General features: G+C 38.9%; 1 protein-coding gene across 1 annotated transcript in view; it reads right to left on the bottom strand.

Moving 5' to 3' along the window:
* Positions 1-19,219, bottom strand: part of COL3A1 (collagen type III alpha 1 chain) — a 175,016-nt gene that overhangs the window by 107,129 nt on the left and 48,668 nt on the right. The window contains exon 2 of the mRNA XM_029605981.1: positions 6,549-6,736. Within this exon, the coding sequence (XP_029461841.1) occupies positions 6,549-6,736 (188 nt within the window). The remainder of the gene's footprint in view (positions 1-6,548; positions 6,737-19,219) is intronic.

Below are 19,219 nucleotides of genomic sequence, written 5' to 3'. Positions count from 1 at the left end.
TTCAGTGAGGAAAAGGAATCTCAAGTATCAGTACACAGAGAAATCTCCAAGGATGGGGAGTAGAAAAGCAGTGGATGAGAGGACCAGGGATGGAGAGGGAAAGGAAGGAGGGCTAGGAATAGGGTGAGGAGAAGGTGAGAAGACTGGAAAGGGGAGAGGTTGGGGAGTGGGTTCCAGAATCAGGGGAGAAGGGAGAGGTTGAAAGGAAGGGAGGTTTCAGGATCGGGGGGGATAGAATCCTGTCAGTGGTGAAAGGGTATGAATTGGCGAGGGCATGGAGGCAGGTGTTCATTCCTACTGTGCTCTGCTCCTGCTCACCCTTACATCCGTTCTCTATTCTTCCATCCAATCTGGCATGCACATGCATGCACACACACCCATCTGACATCAATCCCTTCTCTCTCACATGCACACTGTTCCCTCCCCGTCCCCTTCTCTCTCATACACAGACACATGCCCCCCCCCCCCCCTTTGCTGATCTTCTCTCATTCCCCAGCCTCTCCAGTTATCCCTCAATAATCCCCCCATCCAACCTCTTCTAACCTCCCTAAAATGATCCCCTTTTGCTCTGTCTTTCTAGGCTCACCTCCTCCTTTTTGCATTTAAATGACAGAAGAGGAGGGGCTTGATTACAAAGCAGAGTAGCTCTACTTTATGCTGATATGTCTGCTTCAGGATAATCCCCTCTTCTCCCATTCCTTGCATGCTGCCTGGGAGGGCAAAGCGCCATCAGGAAGCAGAGGGCTGTTTTCTGCTGGGTGAGATTCAGAAAAGCAGTAAGGTAGAAAATCTTCAGTCAAGGCTGCTGCCCCCAGATTTATGACACCTTTGGCATAGGTTTTGAAGAAGGGAGTGGGAGATTGCGCCAGGACCCCCCACTGGACAAATCCAGGTCTGACTTTTTGCGCTACAGTTCAGCATATCAGATCTAGATCAAACGTACAATCCGTTATTGAAAAGACTCTGAAAAAGTGGTTAGCTCCTTGGGAACTTTAATCACAGGATGCTGATAATGCTGCTAAATTAATACATCCAAAATTATGTTTGACATCAGGAGCATGAATAGTGGAAACATCCCTAATATCAACCATTGTAGCATGAAGAATATGAAAGACTCTCCTGGGCTGATGGATAGCCTGTTTGTATGAGGACTGGATGTGGGAGGAGAAACAAGTGTCAGTAAAGAATCAGGATATGGTAACTCTGTCCCCAGGGTTTGGACTTAAAATGCATTTTGGATTTTAAAAAGCATGTGCATAAATATTCATGAAAACTTTGTGCAGATAATTTAGCAGGTGTAACTTGTGCAGGTAGATTTGTTGGGATCATTGTCAAAGTGCACTTATGTGCAAGTCTGCTTTGAAACTTGGTGTAACTTATGTGCATATTTGTTGACTTTTATGTGCAATGTCTGTTTATTTGTATTATGCTTATTGCCAGAACCTATTACAAAATTGCCCTCTTAATACTTATTAAATGATGTTCTAAAAGCTCCAAAGAGGTTAACTCAGGAACAATATAAGGAAACAGAAGTGAAAAGGGCCACATTGTGCTTCCAAGAAGGCATAGGCATAATGTGCATGGAGCGGCAGATGCATCTTGCTAGACAGATTAAATGGGCCAGTTTATTCTTTATCTGCATCATTTATTATGTAGAGATAGAATGACTCTAAATAAGAATCCAAAGTCGATGATGGGTGGCTCAGTGCCAGTGCCTCCACATTCTAGGCATTACTTGGCACCAGTGATAGTATTCCATCTCCTTGGTTCAAGAAGACTTTGAACCATTGAAAAATCTGGGCCATTGAAAAATCTGGTTCCATTTCTTACTCATGGACAGTTCAGAGCTAACAGTGCTGGGCCAAGTGGAGGTAGAGCGGCTTAGCCGAAAATGCTCTTACCGTACCCTTCTTCTTCCCCATGTTGAAAACAACAAAAGGTAAGCTGAAGTAGCTGGCAGGAACTCAGTCACAGCACTGCTGTTTCATATTTGCCATCTTGCCTCTGGCCTCTCATGTTAATCAAGAAGAGATATATCTGTGAAGGGGATGATCCTCATAGATGTGCAATGTTGCTTATAAAGGAGTTCAGAAATCCCAATGCCATTTCTGGATTTGCTGTATAGCCATAGTAGTAGAAATTTGTTACTATTGGGGAGTCAGGCGAATTATTGATGAGCTTATAAAGGAGTGACAGCAAGGCAATGGACTATATTCAATAAAGATTTTTTTCAAACTTAGTAGATGAATGAATGGAGCAGCCTCTTTGTAGAGATGATGGAGGCAAAAAACAGTAAGAGAATTCAAGAGGGCACGAGATAAGCTAAAATGATTCTTAATTGTGAAGGGAAAGATCTAGGTCTATGATATTGCAAAAGGGAAACAAACTGAGCAAACTAGGGACTATTTACTAAAGTGTGTTAAAAAAGTGCTAATCCAGGCTGTTTAATATGGTATTTACTAGGGATGTGAATTGTTTTTTGACGATTTAAAACAATCGTCAGATATATTTTAAATTGTCAAAAATCGTTAGAGCCGCGATACAATAACAATTCCCCCGATTTATCGTCAAAAATCGTAAATCGGGGGAGGGCGGGAAAACCGGCACACCAAAACAACCCTAAAACACACCCTGACCCTTTAAAAGAAATCCCCCACCCTCCCGCACCCCCCAAAATGTTTTAAATTACCTGGGGTCCAGTGGGGGGTCCCGGCGCGATCTCCCACTCTCGGGCCACGGCTGCGTTAAGAGAAATGGCGCCGGTGGCCCTTTGCCCTAACCATATGACAGCTAATACATATATTGTGACATCAATATAATTCAATAATCTTTATTAGTGAAAATATGAAACACACTCATAAATTATCCATAATACCCCGCACAATAGATATTGTATTTTGATAAAACATCATACAATATTCAAACATCACCCATACAACACATATCACACATACATTACACATTCAACCTCTCATAAAAACCATTTCTCAATTTCTAAACAGTCAAATTAAACATTAAATACAGATCTTTTCATTACACAACATCAAATGTAGATACAGTACACTTTTTTAAGCAGAAAGAGTTATATTGCACATTAATCCTTGCGTTACAAGAACGTCAATCCTCTTGATCTTTTTTGTTCTCTCTCTACATGTTTCGCCTTCCTTCAGGCTTCTTCAGGAGAGCTTTCAAACAATCTCCCTCTGCTCATGTATCCAACATCTATTTAAAGGGTTTTCTGCACGTCCCACAGAACTTGCCCAGACGTACAGATCAGCACATCCCCGATTTTTATCAAAACGTGTCAATTTATAAATTGACACGTTTTGATAAAAATCGTTTATACTAATAATTATACTAATTAAATCAAATTAAATTTTTAATTACATTTAAATTAAATTTAATTAAATTAATTAAATTTAAATTTAAATTAAATTTAAATTTAAATTTAATTAAATTTAATTAAATAATTATGCTAATTAAATTAATTAAATTAATTAAATTAATTAAACTAATATAATAAGTTTATACTAATAATTTCTCCGCTATCTCTAGCCTTTCCTTCCTTCCAGCAGTTTATGCCTCCAAGTTTAATTTCCCTGTTAAATGTAACTTTGCTTTTTCACATTCAACCTTTTGTTTTGGTTAGTTCTTGGTTCAGTTCCCCTATTCGATGTGAACCGACCTGATATGGTCTCTACCATGAAGGTCGGTATAGAAAAGTGTTAAATAAATAAAATAAATAAATATAACTCTTTCTGCTTAAAAAAGTGTACTGTATCTACATTTGATGTTGTGTAATGAAAAGATCTGTATTTAATGTTTAATTTGACTGTTTAGAAATTGAGAAATGGTTTTTATGAGAGGTTGAATGTGTAATGTATGTGTGATATGTGTTGTATGGGTGATGTTTGAATATTGTATGATGTTTTATCAAAATACAATATCTATTGTGCGGGGTATTATGGATAATTTATGAGTGTGTTTCATATTTTCACTAATAAAGATTATTGAATTATATTGATGTCACAATATATGTATTAGTTGTTAGTTGGCTTGTGATATAAGAATAATTTGCCAGGATTGGGTATCTAACCATATGACAGGGCAAAGGTAGCGCCGGCGCCATTTTGGTTCCTGTGACCTGACGTCACGAGTGCAGGAGATCGCTCCCGGACCCCCGCTGGACCCCCAGGGACTTTTGGCCAGCTTGGGGGGGGCCTCCTGACCCCCACAAGACTTGCCAAAAGTCCAGCGGGGGTCTGGGAGTGACCTTCTGCACTCGGGCCGATTTGCCAATATTCAAAATGGCACCGGCACTACCTTTGCCCTCACTATGTCGACATAGTGAGGGCAAAATGGCGCCGGCACCATTTTATTTGGTTTCTTTTATTACCAATGGGACTGCTTCAGGGGTCAGCAGTGGAGGAGGAAGGTGGGATGGGGGATCTCACCAGACCCGTTTTGATTTAGCCACTATGCGGGGGAGGGGTGTTAATTGGGCTAATCGACCTTTTCATCAAGATGGTGGCCTCAGGTCATGGGGCTTCCATTGTTTGACATGAAAACCTGACTACTGGTTGTGGCGTCCCCAGGACAGATATGGGAAGTCCTGAGTTAGTGTATAGCCAGCAAGTGGAAGTCAAACTTCTATATTAGGAAATGTGTTTAAATCACAGAAGAGAAAAAGAGGTAGAAATTATAGATTTCTCTTACAGGTACTTCTGAAGTTGAAATAAATGATAAAAATATGAACATACAGCATATCTAACATATGTATCTGCAGTGCATGTACAAGAGGGAGTCAATAAATACGGTGAATTTAAACTTTAATTTTTTGACTCCTACTCGTACAATACTATAAAATGAATTCAAATACTTACCCATTGTTTGAGCAGTCAATAACTTTGTATTACAGGTATTATGCTGGTCTGAGATACTATACATGTAAGTAACCTTTCATCTAATTTTCCATCCAAGTTTAATTCATAATAATGACTTTGCTTTCTCAGCCATTGGCGAGAATTTTTAAGTAGGTGAGTGGCAATTGAGCTGGATATTTCATCAATTCAAATTTACATGCAAGCATATTTAGATTCTGACACCTCTGCAGTCTTAAATTTACTTGAAATGTTTCTGTTTCTTATTGATATTGCCATTGTTCAAATGAGCCATGTCAATACCACCATCAAAAGTTGAGCCAATGCAAGGTAAATACTAATGCGTGCATCACATTCAAATGCATGCATAGCAATCCATTAATATAAAAACATAGTAACACAGATTGCAATAAACTTTGTTAATCATGGAACGTTAACTACATCTCTAGCCACATCTCAAGAGATGTAGTTAACTTCCCTTCCCTGTATGAGCGCATCAGTAGGCTAATGTGCTGCTGATGTTCTAGGGCAGAGGTTCCCAAACATGTCCTGGAGGACCCCCAGCCAGTCAGGTTTTCAGGATATTCACCATGAATCTGCATGAGATAAATGTGCATGCACTGCCACCATAACATGCAAATGTTATCTCATGTATATTCATTGTGGATATCCTAAAATCCTGACTGGATGGGGGATTCTCCAGGACAGCTTTGAAAACCTCTGCTCTAGGGCCCTCTAACCTGTGATTATGAAAGGTCAATCAATAGGACAGACTGATTGACCTAAGGTTTCCCCAAGACAGAACATTACTAAAAAAGAAGGCCCTGACCTTGCATCCCCAGGAGAGTAATGGTTTAGCTAGTGCCATTTTGAATGATGCTGTTGGTTGGGCATCACTCCTGCCTAGAATTTCTTATAGCTACTCTGGAGTAAGGATGGAGATCCAGAGGGAGAAGGAAGGGGATCTGTGAGGAGCAAGAAGGATTCTTTTTTCTTTTTAATAATCAGATAGCCATGAGGGTTCATTCCAATTAGAGTGGGACTTCAGGCAAAAGGTTGGGTTTCCCACTTGTGGCCAGGTATGCCGGCATACTTCATATGAGGTTGGGAAGCATGAAAGATCTCCAAAGCAGTGCAGGTAAGTGGTCTTCTTTTTTGGCAAGTTTTGACTTGGAGGGCTTGGGGAACCTTAAATTGGTCCTACTGGCTCTTTAAAGATTGTAAACCCAAGCTGTGATCATCCATTTCTACAGCTGCAACAGCACATGATCATGGCCCAGAACAATGTGGGATTTACTGAACTTCAATACTCAGTTACTACAGTTCAGTGAATCCTGTGGGAACTAACTTGCTTTAAAATGGAGCTTTATTCCATTGTTTTAATGTGGATTATTAAATAGGCCCTCTGAACTAGGAATAGTATGAAACTGACCATTATTATCCAAACAAATTCAAGTCTAAATATGTGAAGATGGAAATCTGGATTGGACCCAAATTAGAGGTTCACTCATTTTTCAATTGAATGCTTTAAATGTATATGTAACTGAAAATAACTGGAGTTCAAAAAATTACTTCATAACTACACATTGTAATGTCTGATGAATTTGATTATAGTTAATTTTGATCTATTTCAGAAATATTCTGATTAAAAAAAAACCAAAAACTTACAGGAGGCTGAGGGCAAGTTGGACAACATTCTCCAAAGGGAATCTCTGGGTTTTCACACTCTGCATCCTTCTCGTCACAGATTATGTCATCACACAGAACATTTCCGGAGTCACACACGCAGATTTGGCAAGGTTCTGGTTTCCAAACATCTCTGTCAGCATATACCTGACCAAATTGTTCACAATCTCCTAAGACAATGGTGAAAACAAGAAGAATCAAATGAAGTAGCCATTTTAGGTTCTTTCCTGGTTGACGTGTCAATTCATTCTTCATATGGATAAAGGTTAGGATCAGCTTATGATTAAATAGGTTTGCTCTTTCTTTTGCAGCCATCTGATGTATACACTTTGCATTTGTACTGCTAATATGGCTAAACAGTGTTCAGAAAATAATATACAGTATATATAATATATGGATAAAATAAATAAAACAAATCAATATACAAAATATGCAACCATAAAAATACATCATAAATATAGGATTTTAAAAAATGAAAAATAAAACAATTAAACCATAACCTACTCAACCATATAACTTAAGGACAAAGCAAATTATACTAAATAGCAAATGCTTTGGCTATGCTTTGGCCATGCAGCAGAGCAGCAGCACTGCCAACAGAACTGTCATACCAAGGGAAGTACACAATAAGAAAGCAGGAACGCATTACAGGCAGTGGTTTACACAGCATGGTCATCCATGCTCCCTTTCTAAATCTTTCACAGTTGTTGTCATGCCTGAGATCTAGTGTATTTAAATTTAAATCAGGAGATACAATGTTTTTACATAGGGTGGTTGTCATGCAACAGTAGAAGAGTAAACTTGCAATAGACATAATTCTCAATAGTCTGCCTAGTATAAGCAATTTTTCAAAACTGGAACTATTTTGTAGGGGATTTTAAAACATGCATTGAGTCAGTAAAGGACATTATACAACTTAATTAAAATGATTTATAAAAGCTGCTTTGGAGAGTTGGCCAGTTCAGATAAATGCATAACTATCCTTTCTAAAGCAGGATGTTTTGCCATAATAGATCATTTTATACCAGAGAGATATCAGAGCCAAGTCCTTTAGCTGTTAAGACCTATAACATCATCCAAGAATTTCTGAAGAAGGCTGACAACATTTTTTTTTGTTGCAACCACCTCATATTGAACAGCTGCTGTTGAACTGTATCTCTGAACTACAGGATATTATGGAACAGGACACAGTGTGGCTGTTCCTTATGGAAGGGTCATTGGGACCAGCTCGATGACTGAATGGCAAGTGCTGCATATTCTCATTGTGGAGGGACCTGGCTTTGATTCCCAGCTCAGGTCTTCTGCTCCTTGCATCAGCCATTGCTGAGGATGCTGTGGAGGCAGCATTTACAAACCCTAGGAGGAGAAAGTCATAGTCATTGTACACTGGTGACATCCAGTGGCTGGGTTTAGAGCCTATGATTGCAAAGGTTGAGAAGGAGTCCTGATACATGTCCGTTAGCCAAAAACTGTCACTATAATGACTGGACCAAAATAAGTCAGGAGTGCATATGAAATAGGGGAACAAATCATTAGGGAGTTGCAAATGAAGGCTAAAGCTACAGATCCTAAACCTGGGGTGTGATTGAGCAGGAAGCTCAAAGGATCAGGAGAAAACTATTAGGTATAAAAAAAGATCACTATAATGCTGCAATAAAAAACATAACATGGTTTCTTTTAATAACTAAGCAATCTCCCACCTAGACTTTTTGAGACAGATTTACTATGGGATTTGTGTGTACCAGGTACAGGCCAAAAAATTCCATACTGTGTCATTTGGAGGCAAATTTCCATGTCATTTAAGTTTGTTTTTTTCTACATTGCTTTTGGGGTTTTTTTTTTAAGTTTTGGAAATAGTGCACACTAAAAACGATATAAGAGTGCAAATAAAAAATAATAATTAAAAAAAAAAACCTGATATAAGAGAAAACATGAATTTTTTTTTCATTCTATTTTGAAGATGACATGAAATGACATACACAATGCAGTGTCTCAACCCTGCAGTTAATTCTCTCTCTCTGGAACTTTCCCATTGAAAATCACACCACAATACCCCATCAATCTCCCAAAGAGCAAGTCAGGTTTTTAGAGACAGAAATCCTCCATGTTTTCCCACCTCATATCTTCTAGGGGCACATAGAAGCTACATCTGGAAGAAGAACATGTAGCATTGCAAACTTTCTCAGAAAAGGCCATGCAGCAGAGCAGCAGCACTGCCGATAGAACTGTCATATAAAGGGAAGTACACAATAAGAAAGCAGGAACGCATTACAGGTAGTGGTTTATATAGCAATGCTATCCATGCCATGATTTGGTAACATCAAAATATCAGCTCCTAAATATTGTGTCATCATCATCATCATTACATTCAGCTAGAAATATAACATTGAATTCATGCTCTGAGGCAGCAGTGGTAATGGACACCACTTCTAGCAGCAGCAACAAAACTCATGGAGGAATAGAGGAGATTAAGAAAACAGTGATAGGTGAAGGGGAGAATATGGAGGAGGTGGTACTAGTGGGTAGGATTCCCCTACTTTCCAATTACAGTAAAAGATAGCACTGTTGATAGCAATGGTGAAGGCAAAACTGATAATGGTGTTAATTCTACTTGTAATGAAACAGATGTTCGTGCTTTGCTATCAGCAAAGGAAAACCAGTATGCTTTATTTAGGGAAAAAAAGTTGTCAGTGTATGCACATCATACACACAAACTGTTAAACGAAAAACTCCATGGTTTCAATCTTTCTTTCTCTCTGTTTCCCTGCCTTCTGCCCCTTTCCTTCTCTACCACTTAACGAAACATCATCAACAACTAGCTGGGGTCCGTGACTAATACGCCAACAACTTAGGCCAAACTTTTTAATTTGCAGCACTTGTCTACAGGTCTGTCGAACCCAGAATTTGACTGCACTTTGAAAATCCCAATGAATTTCCATCAGACCATGTTTTGAAAGATTTTTGCATATCCTTTAAAAGTATAAATGACAACTTTTTGAAATTATTTTGAAAAAAAAAATCTTTGAAAAAGTTTAAATGTAGAGATCAATAATTGTGGAGCTATTGATCAATTTGGACCATTTATCTCTGATCTTCTGATGGCACTTAGAAAAATTGCCTATAGTAATTATAGTGTTCTGAATTGGCCTATTTTGCTTTTGATATAAATGGATATTAATATGTCCATGATAATGTACATACAGTATATAAATGCTGCACTGATCAGCATTATCCCCTTCTCTGGAAGAGGCTGGCTTGGTCCCAGGGATATTGTGCACAGAGAGCCATGACCCTGATGTGGTTATACCAGGCTATAGTTTATTCAGAAAAGATAAGGTAGGAAGAGTGCCGCCCACTATATATTAAAGTTAATATTAAAGTAGCAGAACTGCAGGGTATATAGGGTAAGGAAGAGATACTTTGGGTTAATTTGAAAAGAAAGAATGAAACATTCATTTATATTGGTGTGATATATAGTCCTTTACAGGCAGAAGAAATAGCTAGAGATTTAGTAGAAGACAGACACAAAATAGCTATGAAAGGGAAGGTACTAATTGCCACGTTATTTTAATCTGCTGGATGTTACTTATGACATCCTGGATACAGTACATAAGTAGGGAGATTCTGGATTTTCTGCAGGGAGAACTATTCCAGCTGCTGGTAATGGAACTGACACATGAGGGGGTAATCCTGGACCTGGTGCTTACAAAGGGGGAGGATGTTTCTAATGTCATAGTGAGTGATCACCTGGGATCCAATGATTTCATGTTGTGATTCAGTATTATAGCACAACCAGTGAAAGTTTATTCAAAGATGAAGGTCCCAGACTTTAAGGAAACTAACTTTGATAAGATGGAGTGCCTCAAGTACCGGTACTTAAGATTGTCAGCTAAAGTTTAACCAGAGACTCCTGGCCTGGCTGAAAATGAACGCCATAGTTCTATAAGGTACGTCAGTATACTACTATAATCTGCTTCCTTTTTAATTTCATTTTGAATTGCAAGTGTGAGATCTCAAGAGTGAGAGTGAGATCAACATACATGTTCGGTTAATAATGTCAAGGACTCTATGAACTGAATTATCACAGTGTTTACACAGTCCATATATGACATATGATTTGACATGAAATTTGCAACATTCTTTGGTGTGGGGAGGGGGAGGGACTGAGCATAACATGTCTAACTTTAGATGTGGCACTCATGGTACATGTCAAGAATAATTTGAATGAAGTCAAAAGGAAAATTCAGTTTGAAATCACGCAAAACATGGCACTAGTATCTTGTGGTGTTATATCTTCTTGGTACCGCATAGATCCATTCTTGCACCACTTTCACTCCCTACCACACAAACAAGGGGCAGTTTTTAAAGGGATTCTCCTGGAGTTAGTGGGTGCTCACCCACAGAAGCACTTTGAACATTTTCTTCTCCCCCCCCCCCCCCCCCCCCCCACCAACTTCTGACTATCAACACCTTGTGCCCTTTTCCCCAACAGGGAAAAGAGGCAATTGGAGGACAGGATTAGGAAGGACCAGAAAAAGTAAGTGCAGAGATTTCATTTTGAAATTCCTGCACCTATTTTACACCATTCGGCAGCATATACTTTGCACCTGCAAGGTGCACCGGGTTAAGACTCTCAGGGGAATTGGGCCACAGTGGATTTTCAAATGGAAAAATCGTCCTGGAGACCCATGCCTACAGTACAAAGGACTCCCAGATCTGCAAGCACTAAGCCGAGGCCTCCCCATGGATATCGATTCTGATGTCAACCCCCCCCCCCCTCCTTCCCTCCCACAAAAAGATGCAAGATACAGTGTAGGAGAAATCAGGCCGTCTTATCAAATTATACACATAAAAAATGGTTTGCAACTATACCAGAACAGCTAATACCTCATGAATTGTAGAGAGAAGGGGAAAAGGAAGATGCACGGAAAGTGGATTCTACTTCCCACCAAGTTTTAGCCTCTCTTGTACCATTCCACGTTCCCACAGTTCTCACAGGATACCATTAGATGATAAACTGACTTTTTAGAGCAGGTAAGAATTAAATGTAATTTTAATAAGTAACCTTTCAGACAATTACATATTTTTGGACCTTGCCCATTCTGCAAGGTATGCTATGCTTTTATTAAACGGTAGATGGCAATATCTTACAGCAAAAAGGTGTTTAGAATGCACATCTGGAAATAATGATTTTCATGCTGGATTCAGACTCTCTGGATCCAGTTAAGGAACACATACAGCTTGAAACAGACTGAAAGAACAGCAATGCAAATCTTTGCTGCTTTTGGCAGCCATAATGTGTTCATTTAATTTTCCAGGGAAAACTTGCATCTGGCCTCATTTAGTATTCTCAAACCATTCCCATTATGTGCAGATGTAGATTATGTGTCAGCGTGTTATGACATAATGCACTGCACATTGTACATGAAAATTAAATGAACACACTGGAAAACTGATCTGTGGGAAAGTATTGGCACAGCAATTGGTATTAATAGCAGGGAATATATGACTAAAAGGGCTGACTCCAGAACTTGCAGAACTGTGGCTAAAATAATTAAATATTTGCTTAAACCAGGATATGTTCTTATTTCCTAATCTTATGCCTAAGGGTTCATAAAATATCAACAATGAATTGGCACGGTATATGTCAATGGAAAATCTGGTCCCATTTTTTAAAATGCTAATGTCTATGCTTATATATATATATATATAACTTCAGATCTTTAAGAAATACTCTGATGGCGTGCCAGTCATAGAGCAAATAAAACATGACTGGCTGGAACATCTGTCAGACATTAAGGGGCCGATATACTAATCTCTGGTATTTTCTGTGGGTTAGAGGCCCATTTTTGTGAAAGCTTGCTATGGATGCTAATGAGCTCCAAGCTCATTTGCATCGGTAGCAAACCTTTGCAAATAATATTTAATGCCTTGCTACAGCCAGAAACTTTGTGCGTTTCCTGCTGTGGCAATGCATGATGTAGTCCTGGGATCTTCATCTGAAGGCTCACCCCCATGTGTTTTCTAAACTTTCCTTGTGATCCATATGGACTCCCCGACCCACTGATGGGCCTAAATGTAACAAAACGTATTTCATGTGTTGAGCCTGTCCCTTTCAAGCCCAGCTCTCTTGTCACTGAAAATAAGTGCTAATGAGAGTTTGAGGACCTTCCCACCCCTCTGCCTCCCCAAAGCTTTCTCCTAAATGAAGTGGCCTTCTGGGGACAGGAGTGAAGCCCATTCATTCCTGCTCCACCGGCGCCATCTTTTAAAATGACACTGGCTGACCCCCATTCAATCCTTTCCCACAGCATGTGCAAAGGAGCACATGGGGGGTCAGCGGGCACCATTTTCCATAATGGCATCAGCGGAGCAGGAGGAGCTCCTGCTCCCAGAAAACCACTCCATTTAGATAGTAAGCTGTGGGGGAAAGGGAGATGGGGAGGTCCCAAATTGGAGCTAGCACTTATTTTGGGTAATAAGGGTGTGGGGCCTGAAGAGTAGGCCTTAAAGAAAATCATTTTTTGCAACAATAACAGCCTTTGAATGGGTTTGGGGGTTTTGTTTGAGAGGGAGGGTTCACATAAACCACAAGGGATTTTTGGAAACATGTTTTGTTTTTTTGTTTTTGGGGGGGAGGGGCTTCAGATGGGTTACATGGCCTCTTTAACACCATGTACTGATGTGCACAAACTATCCTTTCCCCTTGACTGACTGCAAAACCTTTTTCCATGCCCACTTTGGGAAATTCACAATTTAATGAGCTGTTTTGTCTGATTTTGCATCACAGAAGCTCATTAATGTAGGTTTTAAATAAACTTTGCATGTAGTAAGCTAGGCATGAAATTTTACTGTGTGAAATTCATTTTTGGTAGTATTTCTTGACTTACTGGCCAATATTTTATGGGTATAGCATACTTGTGTTGTCCTGTATTTGCAGGCATACTACATAAGTACATAAGAAGTTGCCATACTGGGTCAGACTAAAGGTCCATCAAGCCCAACATCCTGTTTCAAACAGTGGCAATCCAGGTTACAACAAGTACCTGGCAAGTACCCAAACATTAAGTAGATCCCATGCTACTAATGCCAGTATTAGCTGTGGCTATTCCCTAAGTCAGCTTAAATAATAGCAGTTAATGGACTTCTCCTCCAAGAACTTTTCCAAACCTTTTTTAAACCCAGCTACATTAACTACACTAAGCACATCCTCTGGCAACAAATTCCAGAGCTTAATTATGTGTTGAGTGAAAAATAATTTTCTCCAATTTGTTTTAAATGTGCTACTTCCTAATTTCATGGCATGCCCCCCTAGTCCTTCTATTATCCGAAAGCATAAATAATCAGTTTACTGATGTGCTTGTTGTAGAGTGGTACTCACTCATTACACAGTAAGTAACTTTAATAGCACACTGAGACCCAATGAGTTACAAACAAAAATTATCTTCATTTAACTTGAAAATGTTTAATATTCAATTTATTTTGTGCTGCTTTCCAAATTCTCTGGTGCAAAAGGCACAATACTCACTCTGAAGAACCATACTGGCTCCCAACCCATTCTTGCAGATTAAAAGACTAATGAAAGAACTGGAATTGAAGAATGTTTTCTGCAATAATGATTCCTTTTCATGATATGCAAATTGAGTTTGTGTGAATTTTCATGCATGAAATCCCTGACTTTAATGCTAAAATATTTAACTACACCTCCGAGTGGTGTAGTTGCATTTCTCACAAAAAGTTGATTTTGCGCACTTTAATGCATGGAAGTTAGCTTATTTGGATGATTCATTTACTCATTATCCATTTCACATATACAGAATTTCGTGTTTACAGTTGTAAACACAAAATATCACACATAGGAAGCACTAACATGAGTTGACTTAGAAAATAGCCACTGCTATTACTAGCAACAGTAACATGGAATAGACTTAGTGTTTGGTACTTGCCAGGTTCTTATGGCCTGGATTGGCCACTGTTGGAAACAGGATGCTGGGCTTGATGGACCCTTGGTCTGACCCAGTATGGCATGTTCTTATGTTCTTATTTTTTGTGCAATATTGCATTTGTGAATGCAAAAAGCAGGTTAGTTCATCAACTTCAATATTTGCCATGATATTATATACACCTTAAGGTGAATTTTAAAAGCCCGACGTGCGCATCAATTAGGGGATGCGTGAATATGTTGGGCTGGCGCACGCCGAGTGGATTTTAAAAGCTTCCTGAATACACGCGTACTTATCGCTAGCTACACACACAAATGAAAAGTTCAAAAAAGGGTGGGACGGGGCATGGACTGGGCAGGGCATACGCATTCCTGGATTTTAACTTGAAATTAGAACATAAATACTAGGGATGTGCAGAGCAAAAGTTTATGTCCATATGTCAATATGTCCAAAGGGGGTCCCATTTGCGGTCAATATGGACATAAAAAAAATTAAATGAGTTGGGTATATGTCCATATGTGCATATTGCAGAAATGGCGTCCTCACTCCTCACTCGATCACCAGGGAGTTGTGGTAAGTCTGGGGGGGGGGATTAAGGAGGGTGAGGGGGTTTAAATTTTTATTTTGGCTCAACAATCGCGATTTCCAACATATCCAACATAGCTATGTTGGATATGTGGGAAATCCGATCGTTTATGTCACATCACTTTTTTAAGTTAAAAAAAAAATATGCGTAGCGTTTTACATATGCGGTCAATACGAATGCACACCCCTAATAAATACTTACGTGCACAGGCGCACGCTGGGGGTCCCCTGCCGCGTAACTTTACTTCTGCTATGGATGATGTGCAAGTTACAAAATAAAGATAAATGGACAGATTGGTGGGGTTGTAAGGGTCGTGGCTAACAGGGGAGAAGAAGGCTTGTAAACTAAGGGAGTTTGGAAGTCCTATTCCTTAACTGGGAGTACTGGGAATGAACTGGTAAATCTGGTAATGGCGTCCGCATGCATTTTTAAAATCCCCCCCATAGGCGCTTGTCCACTTGAAATTGCGCGCACATGCGCTTGCGATCAAGCAGTTTAACAACATGCATGCCTTTATGTGTGTATGTCATAAAATGGCCGCGTCCCTGGGCATGGGCCAAAGAATGTGCGCATAGGTGGCCAGCACGCCGGTATGAAAGTTAACATCCCATAGAATAAGATAATGAGTTATAGTGTAATTCATGTGCTATTTAACAATAACTAAAGCTGATGCTAATACTATAAAAGCACTTGCAGATTTATCCTGACAGTTTATATAGGCCTTTCTCTTATGCCCGATTTGAATTATATATGAATATTGCTTTTTGTTATATTAATTTATGAGTTTTAATTTCGTTTGCACCATCATTTTAGTGACTGATTTACTTATCTTTTATAATGTATACTTATAGTCCATTTCAACATTTATCATTTAAACATTTTTGTACTTTTATGCTTACCTTGTATATTATTTTATTATTTTTTAATTACTACTGTACGATTGTATTTTATTTTGTTGTGTTTAGTGTCATAGGTTGTATTTGTACATTGCTTTGTTTTACTAGTGTAAGAAATAGCAATTAGTCAAGTTAATTAAACTAAACTAAATGTACATGCATGAATGTTATTTTATAAATCTCACGAGTATGTGCGATAAAAGGGGTGGTTGGGGGGTATTATGGAGCAGGGTTCAGAGTTACTATTTTGTAAACGGTATATGCATATATATTACTAAACTTGTCCGAACATTTTTATATCTGTTAATTGACTCAGATTTGAAATCAAGCTTGTGTTTTGTCTGCAGATTTTGGGTGGAAACTCTGAGTGAACTGGTTGGGGTTCAGAATGAAGTGCTGGAAGGTCTAGGTGAATTGGTGAAGGTCTGGGTGAACCAGTAGAAGTATCAGTGAACTGGTGATTCCAAGTACACATACAAGTATTTTCAGATATGGAGTATGCATATACTTTATAAAATACCTATCTCCATATTTAATTCTTGGTTATTACGTACAAATTGTTACAATTGTTATACATACAAAATATACACACATATTTTTATAAAATGGGTGGCGAAAGTATAAGTGCTCCTGCATTACAAATATACCTGCATACTGCACACTCTTGTTGCTGAATTGCATGGGGGGTGGGCATTATTCAGCCTTTGGCCACCTTGCAAAGCTAGTTGAATAAACGTATTTGGCAACTTTAGAGAGATATTAAGTGAACAGCAGTGTCACTGAATATATCTGATTATTTTATCTGGCTAACTTTAGGACTACTCTGTGGAATGACCAGAATTAGCCAGATAATATATCCAGCTAATTGAACTCTGCCCCAGAACGCCCATACATTATCCAGCTAAATTTTAGTCAGATGATTTCTCTGGCCAAAACTAAGTTGAATAAGGTCCAAAATATTCAAATGTTGGCAGTTAGCTACAGTAGGTAACTGGCTAAATGTTTTTGAATACGGACACCATGACATTTTATAAACCGTGCTGCTTCCGCCACATAGTTTATAATATACAAACATAAATCTCTGTGCTCACTTATGCGTGCAAACGGTGTACCACAGACAGACAGTTTTGAAAGTTGGGCTCTTTAATTATTTTTTGTGATTAATTAAGGCTAAGGGTGAATTTTTAGTGAGATACCAAGAAACAGACATTAAGAAAACAAAATCCATCATTAGATTTCCCAAAGAAAGCAGTGGACATTTTTTTTGGGAGTATGACATGTGGAATGACCAATGCACAAACATAGCAAATTCTGTAGCGACAAAGCAACCAATTTTTCTTTTAGTAGCAGAGAGCAGAATATGCAGAGATAAGTAACTTTTTTTTTTATTTTTTAAATCTCATTGAATTGTCTGGGAAGATTTGCTCTCCCTTGACAGTTCATTTTTATACTCTTAGAATTTCAAGTGACTTCTATTCTGTATGGAAATGCAGGCACTTAGGGTTCTAACAGCAAAGAATGGCTGTTTGCCTTCAATGGAAAATACAGTGCTACTTTGAGCAATGCTTTACAAATATACTTATAGTGTTAATATCAGTGCTAACATTTTGCAAATCAGCCCCAGAATCTTTCCAATTTCATTCAGTTTTTATTACTTGGAAGTTGGAAAATGTTCCTACTGAGCTATTGATAATGTAAGATAGGCTTGTTTTTTCCAATTCCATTATTTAACTGAATGGGAGGTTTTTCTGGTATCCTTTTAGTAGAAGCAGTTTCTATGAAATTATGAAAATACTGGACAGTCTTACTAGTCAATTTAATTTTGAGTAACCTAGAGAAAAAGCAGCAAAAAAAGTGTCTCCTTTTATTTGAGGCGAGTTGTAAGAAGCAATGCCAGCACTCAGGAAAGGCAGGCATTTACATTGGTGCTGTAGGTATTCTGCCTTCCTCATCATTCTTCCTCTTGTTGCAATTTCAAAACAAAAAGGAATTGCTGTATGCAAGCACTGCTCAGAATTCACAGAGGTCAGTTCCCTGACAAAATGCAAACTGAAAAGATCAAAAGCAAGGGGAGGGGTGTTGCCAAGGAACAGAACAGCTGTTCTCTGCTGAGTGAGATTAGGGGCACTAGCCCCTACAGTCTGTGCAGGAGCCCTCTATGTCCATGCCTAGGAACGTCCCTGCTTAATTATTGATCTTTGCTCCTTCCCTCTCCCCACTGGCAGTCTCAGCTAAAACGGTAAAATTAACAAGACAGCATTGAGAATTGAAAGGAAAATAGCTCTGGAATTAAATGATATAACATAATAACATGTTGTTATTTATTTATTTATTTATTTATTTTACAGTTTTTTATACCGACCTTCATAGTAAATTACCATATCGGATCGGTTACAGTTTAACAAGGGAAAAACTAGAGTAACAAATTCAAGTAAAAACGAAAGATAACAATAAGTAGGAATAAGTCAAAGTTACAATCAACAGGGGGAGAGAACTTGGAAGCTTGCAACAAGCTGGAAAGAAGAAAGGCCGGTAAAAGTATTTTTACCATAGAGTGTACAAGTTAAAAACTTAAGAACGGTGCTTTAACCTGAAAGTCTCAGAGTCCATTTATTTTATTTTATTTTTTTTTCTTTGAGAAACGGAGTGCCAGACCGGGTAGGAATGAAGGCCAACTAGTAATTGTCTGGTGGTTCAGGGAAGGCTTGGTGAAAGAGCCAGGTTTTAAGTCTTTTTCTGAAGTTTAAAAGGCAAGGCTCCAGTCTGAGATTTGATGGGATGCTATTCCAGATAGATGGGCCTGCTATCGAAAGGCTCTGTCTTTGGTTGTAGCGAGGCGTGTGGCTTTAGTGGGGGGAACATTAAGAGTGCCTTTGTAAATGTCTCTAGTTGGTCTGTTAGAGGAGTGGAGTTTGAATGGTATTTCCAGGTCAAGTTGAGTTGATGATGGTTTCATGTTATTTTAAATGACAGCACATCCCTGGTGGAGGTCCCATGTATCCATGCACGCACATTTTGACTCATTGGTTTTTATGCCACTAGAATCCACGAGGAGGATGAAACTCAGCACACAGTGTTAAATTGAACCACCTAAGAACATAGGAAATTGCCATGCTGGTTCAGACCAAGGCTCCATCAAGCCCAGCATCCTGTTTCCAACAGAGGCCAAACCAGGCCACAAGAACCTGGCAATTACCCAAACACCAAGAAGATCCCATGCTATTGATA

The sequence above is a fragment of the Rhinatrema bivittatum genome, chromosome 6, assembly GCF_901001135.1.
Source record: "Rhinatrema bivittatum chromosome 6, aRhiBiv1.1, whole genome shotgun sequence".
NCBI lineage: Eukaryota > Metazoa > Chordata > Amphibia > Gymnophiona > Rhinatrematidae > Rhinatrema > Rhinatrema bivittatum.
Note: the sequence above shows the minus strand (reverse complement) of the source record. Positions and strands in the feature narration are given on the sequence as shown.